This window comes from Stegostoma tigrinum, chromosome 26 (assembly GCF_030684315.1).
Source record: "Stegostoma tigrinum isolate sSteTig4 chromosome 26, sSteTig4.hap1, whole genome shotgun sequence".
NCBI classification, from domain to species: domain Eukaryota; kingdom Metazoa; phylum Chordata; class Chondrichthyes; order Orectolobiformes; family Stegostomatidae; genus Stegostoma; species Stegostoma tigrinum.
In genome coordinates this window covers 43,570,249-43,576,216 of record NC_081379.1, presented here as the reverse complement: position 1 = coordinate 43,576,216, position 5,968 = coordinate 43,570,249, and the positions used below count along the sequence as shown (strand labels likewise).

General features: G+C 41.2%; 1 protein-coding gene across 1 annotated transcript; it reads right to left on the bottom strand.

Moving 5' to 3' along the window:
- Positions 1-634: 634 nt before the first annotated feature.
- Positions 635-3,517, bottom strand: LOC125464037 (immunoglobulin lambda-1 light chain-like). The gene is made up of 3 exons (XM_048556015.2): positions 3,335-3,517; positions 2,902-3,243; positions 635-1,100 (listed from the first exon to the last, which is right to left on the bottom strand). Exons 1-3 carry the CDS (start codon positions 3,384-3,386, stop codon positions 772-774), a joined length of 723 nt encoding a protein of 240 aa, XP_048411972.1. The 5' UTR covers positions 3,387-3,517; the 3' UTR covers positions 635-771.
- Between the last annotated feature and the right edge of the window lie 2,451 nt (positions 3,518-5,968).

Here is a 5,968-nt window from a genome sequence, read left to right as displayed (position 1 = left end):
CTATTTATTCCAGAACCCTCACCCCATCCCCCTCTCTGATGAAGGGTCTAGGCCCGAAACGTCAGCTTTTGTGCTCCTGAGATGCTGCTTGGCCTGCTGTGTTCATACAGCTTCACACTTCATTATCTTGGATTCTCCAGCATCTGCAGTTCCCATTATCATTTGTTTGGAAACGTTTTTAACATTAACTATCCCAATGAGTCAATTAATTAATTTGATCCTCGAGTTCTGCTTGTGCAAGCTACTTATCAAACAAATAATGATCGTTTACCAGATCGAATTGAGTACAAAAACAGGATGCAAGAGCGCAATGCATTCACAAGGCTAGAGATGCTGTTTAGGGCCGGTTAACTTCGATGCCAACGGTGCTCGTTGGGTTCCCATTCCTCGTGAGGTAGACTTAGGATCTGCCTCCTAGCTCTACCCTTGAAAGTAAGCAAATAACAATCTAGAACGTGGAGGATGGTAAAACTGACTGCCAAGTGTCCAGGAGCAAGTATCGGTCGACTGCGTTTAAGGACGCGTCCTGCGTGAGTGACTGGAACGCTATTAGCGTTAACCTGGAGGGCTTCGTTAACTCATTTATAAAACTCACTGAAGCGATCAAAATCATTCTTTATTAGACAATGGCTTCGAATTCCAGATTTAAGCATTAAACGTTTCTGCAAAAATGGGAAGAAAGAAATACATTTCGAATAACGAGACACTGCTTTCAAACATGAACGTTCTGAATGATAGTTTGCGCCGGTGGAGGGGATGGGCTTCACTCGTTCACTCGCAGCCTGATCTCTTGATACTTTGCTTGAGCTGAGATCCGAGAGACTCGTGTGTAACGCCGCAGGTGTAGAGTTTGTGTGAGTTCCACTGGGAGGCCGTCAGGGTCAGGTAACTGCTCACGCTGTAGGTCTGGTCGGTGCCCCGCACCAACCGAGATGTCTGGACACCACTGTCCGTGGTCTGGCCGTCCACACTCCATGAAACCTCCACCGAGCCGGGGAAAAAATTATTCACCAAACACACCAGGGTCGCCTCGTTTTCTGCGGAGATCTGATCGGGTGACGGCGGGAGAAGAGATACTAAAGGGCGAGTCACTTCCCGGGCTGTAATGAAGCGGATTATGTTAGTCAATTTTAAAAAAAGCAATCGTAGAAATAATTATAATTAAATATCCGTTGCAATAAATGAGCACGTGATAAATTATTGCTTTGTGTTATCTATAATGGGCTCAAAACACACGCCAAATTCTTGACCAGATGATTTAGGTGTTGAGTGTGAGTTGCACTATCCTCGAATCCTTCCTTAATGGTAAACATCTAACTGTCGTTAATCGATTATTTGTGATAGCTTTAAATGATCTGGACGTACATGTATAATGGCATTAATTCCGGACCAGAGGGGCCTATCTTTAATGTAGTTACATGACATCGCAATATGTGATGTTTAGGTGTAAAGTTTTCGACCTCGTCTTCGACTCTCTCTGGGTAATGGAATCAGTGTAAGTCTGTTCAGTTAACCAGTTATGAGCATGTAATTCATAACAATACCAGAAAGCACGGAGGCCCAGATCACGCGTTTCTCTATGATGTTGCAGCAATACAAACAGTAAGTGTTTTTAATAAAAAAAACTTGAAGACATCCGTCTCAACAAGAATCCGATCTTTCTGGTCTCTGTTCATATGAACTAACATATCGGGCATCACTAAGACCGTATCATACTAACAGTGGTGTTTGACCAGAAGAAAATTTCAGTGCTATTTCGAGTGGAAGAAAAACAATAATCCTCTCTCAGCCCTGGTCAATATGCATGCCGCAAACTAAATCTATAAAGCAGACGATTTGATCTTAATCACATTGCAGCTTGTGGGGCCATTCTATATTTAATTTGGCTCCCATTACTCCAAATTACAATGCTCAGCACACGGCAAAGTTTTGTTTTTCATTTGTTATAAACATTTATCCGCAATTGTGAAAGATGCATTTTAAATCTTGGTTCCTTTACTTTTCGGATTTAATTGTAAGGATCAATTTTCTAGAACTAAATGGCCATGCGTCTCACTGTCAATTTGAACTCTTTCCACTGAACAAACTAAACGATTATTTCCGGTGCCATAAGTTGCAAACCCTGTCTTTGAAAGCACTTGAACGATTTCATTAGATATAGCCGAGAGAAAATATTTTGATAGAAGGAGATTGTTAAACTCCTTTCAATTCTGAAGAATGATGTCTTTCAAATATTGTCTAAAATGTGGGTAACTTTAAAAACAGTGTTTTCACCCGTGGTGTGTACAAAGACACAACATTTTATAGTGTTTTCCTTTAAAAAGTTATATCTTTATAGGAGAATAGAACTTGTAAATATGACCATGTCTATAAATGGGCGGCTGGTCAGATACGTTGGAAAGTCTCACAGCGGTGGACAATGGAGAGACGCAAATCAAGATTAAAGCCGTGCTCACACTCTTGGATAGTTTGGCAAGCTGTGGAGCTGCGAGACAAAAACTGCTGTTGGCCCTTTCCAAGTGACCCGCCCGCTCACATTTGACGCCGTCGCATTATCTGCTATTAGTATTATTATCTGCTAGCTGTGCTATCAACGGCCTTTAAAGAAAAACACTGATTGAACTCAATGCACAAAATGCGTTGATACTAATTCTAAATTTAGAAGTGAAACTTTTCGTAGATAAGAAAGTTCTTTTACAATTTGAACGTGTGATAGCTTTATATCGCAAACAATTGCTGATGCCGATCTACAGCTACAGTTGCTTCATTTTACTCATGTTAGAAGGCAACTCAACCTTTAGGAACCAGAAGTTCGGCTCCAGCCAGAATGAGTTTGACTAATTGTTAGACACACAAATGAAGGGTTCACTGTAGGGTCTGAGGCAAATTAAGGCTACTTACTTAGAACAGTGAGCTTGGTACCTCCGCCGAAGCCGTAGCTATACCTGCCACAGTAATAGTCGGCGTCATCCTCCGCTTGAACTCCGCTGATGGTTAAATACGCGGCATTAGTTGACGATTGGCTCCTCCCAGAGAACCGAGCGGGGACCCCCTCACCCCTCACCTCGCGGGTCAGATCATGATAGAGTAGGAATCGAGGCGTATTCCCGGATTTCTGCTGGTACCATCCCACGTCACTGTTTCCCAAGGAGGTGCCAGACACAGTGCAACTTAATTTAACAGTGCCTTGCGGCTCGATGGATATCGATTGTGGTTGGGTTAATGTAACCTCGGCGTTCGAACCTGCAAAAAAATGGAGCAAAGTCAAAGGGTTGGCTTCAGTTGATTAATATCGTCACTTTCTACCTGCCTGAGACGTTTGTTGAATACTTACAGACTGCGCCAATTAGCAGCGTTGTGATGACACGCGCCCACTGAAGTATCATGATTTGAGCGAGAAAGATAGTAGGAACTGCAGATGCTGGAGACTCTGAGATAACAAGGTGTATCAGGTGGCTCAGACCTGTCGCCAGGCTGCAGTCGACAAGTGTTATTGTTTGTCGGTCTCGCTTTGCCTTATCAATGTTTTTAATGGTGACACCTCTCTACAAGGGCTCTTCATTATGCAAATGAAGGCTGACTGTTGACCACTGACAATCGTGTTCGGCCCTCCCAATCACATGACTTCTAAACTGGACAAACTAGCATGGGAAATCAGACAGATTTATGTTGTAATATTGTGTATCGCTCGTAGGATGCGTTAATTAGTGCGATACCTTTTTGAAACTTGTGCATTTTGTACACTGTGTCAAGAAATTATTGTTTTAATGAATACACTGAAATATATCTTTCCTTTTCTACACGGCATCCTAAGCATTAGAAAGAGAATTTGATCGTTGTTCCCGTCTGCTCTGAAAGCTATAAGCAGAAATTGCTGGAGAAACTCAGCAGATCTGGCTGTATCCAAGGAAAGAGAAAGCAGACTTAATGTTTCGACTCCAGTAATCCTTTAGATAGAAAAAAAACAAATAATTACGGATGCTGGAAAACAGTTCTGCAGAAATTGCTGGAAAAACTCAGTATAGCTGGTAGTATCTATGAAGATAGCAGAGTTAATATTTCGAGTCCAGTGACCATTTGCTTCAGATTGCCAGTATCCGCAGTTCTTTATTTTATTCCAATGTATAGGCAATTTTTTTTACACATTCAGCCCTATCCATTGAATTCAACTATATTCGTGAAAAATTACAATTACAATATTTTCATGAACAATCCAAAGGCGTAAAGCACACCACCGTTGATTTGAATCGTCTTTACCAGGTGCAGTTACTTGAGAAAATCTAACCCAATCGATATCATTTCTTAAAATAACTGTTTCCTTCAACACGTACTGCAGCAGGAATCAATAAACAGTTTTACACTCAATTGCTTTTAATGGTATAAAACACTTCTCTACCTTCGAGTTTGCTATATTTCGTGAAATTTGAAGTTGTGTGGAAATAAGCTAATTCGCATAATGATGGGGAATTGGCAATTACAGATACACAACAGCTTAATTCTAACACAGGAGGATTGTGAAGTGATTCCTTTGCGAAGGAAAAATGAGGAGACGCAATATAGGCCAACGATCATAAGTTTAGAGGCCGATCAGGAACAGAAAAATCTGAAGATGTACGTGCATAATTTTTCGAAAGTGAAGGGATAGTTCAGCAAGCTGTTAAAAAAAAGACATCGTAAATCTTTGGCATGATCATGGGGAATGAAAAGAACAAATGCAAGACAACTAATCCATTGCCCACCGAAGGGGTTCGGCCCTAGGCAGAATATCGTAGACAAGAATGGACACTGCACGTTATCACTGGAGACGGCTCAGAGGACATTTGCTGGAATGGTGCCCTGAATAAAACATTTTGTTTAGGTAAAGACGTTTTAAGCAACTGGGATTATACCCTCCAAGAACAAAAACAATTAAAGAGAACACATGACAGAAATGTTCACGATCATGAACGGTTCCAACAAAGTAAATGAGAGGAAACCTTTTCCATCGGCAGACGGATAATTAGACAAGATAAACAGATTTAAGGCAGTTAGAACGGTGGTACTGATCCTACCTCTGAGCCAAATAACCCAGGTTCAAGTCGCACCTGCTCCAAAATTATGTAATAACATCTCTAAATAGATAGATCCTTTTAAAAAAAAGTCAAAAGAAGCGGAGACGAGATGAGGCCGGAAAATCTTTTAACAAAATCTTGCAGATCGGACTGATTATGCAGAGCGCAATGTGGCAGTCTGTACATTTGCACGGTGGGAGTAGAAGTAATTTTAAAAAGAAAACGATGAATAATTGAAGAGGGAAATATATTGCGCTGGAGCCTCTTCATTTTTTCTGTAGTACTTTATAAACGACAAAAAAACACAATTTTCTTTACTCTCTGGCTGCACGTTTTTCCATTTGATTTTCGTGCTTACAAATTGTGATACTCAGACATCTTCACTACTGGATTCACTCTTAAGGCGGGAAGACCTATAGCAATCACAAAAGTATATGCGCAACACCTCGCTATTTACTTCCATGTCACCTGTTCAGATCATTAGACGCATTTCTTAAACATTCATGGCGTAAATATTTCTATTTCAAAAATAGAGTTTCACCGTTAAAAGCGAGATCTGAGAGCCAAGTACGGTACACCACGTTAAAAGTTGTTTACCAAATTTACGCGGTGTTTTGTTTGTCCGTCATTTGTTATTCCAGACGTAGATGTCACCGAGAACACATTTATAGGTAAGATATCAATTGCCTCATTTCCAGCAGCTCGCCGGTAGCAGCAGAATTACAATCCACCATAGCCTGTAAACCAATTGACCTGCCATATCCTTCACATTAGCATTACCTCGTCCGCCCCTCGTTCAATAAGAAGTGCAGGAGTGCACCACCAGGCATGAATAAAAATTAGGTTGGACCTTCTGCAGCCACAAACATCGAAACACCAGGCACACGATGCTAAGAAAAAGCTCAGGGATCTCGAAC

Bases quoted from the DNA above. Each gene is read 5' to 3' on its own strand.
- LOC125464037 (XM_048556015.2), bottom strand. From the start codon at position 3,386: ATGATACTTCAGTGGGCGCGTGTCATCACAACGCTGCTAATTGGCGCA. The intron at 3,244-3,334 runs GTAAGTATTCAA...ATTTTTTTGCAG, and splicing joins GCTGCTAATTGGCGCAGTCT to GTTCGAACGCCGAGGTTACA. The intron at 1,101-2,901 runs GTAAGTAGCCTT...GCTTCATTACAG, and splicing joins TACCAAGCTCACTGTTCTAA to CCCGGGAAGTGACTCGCCCT.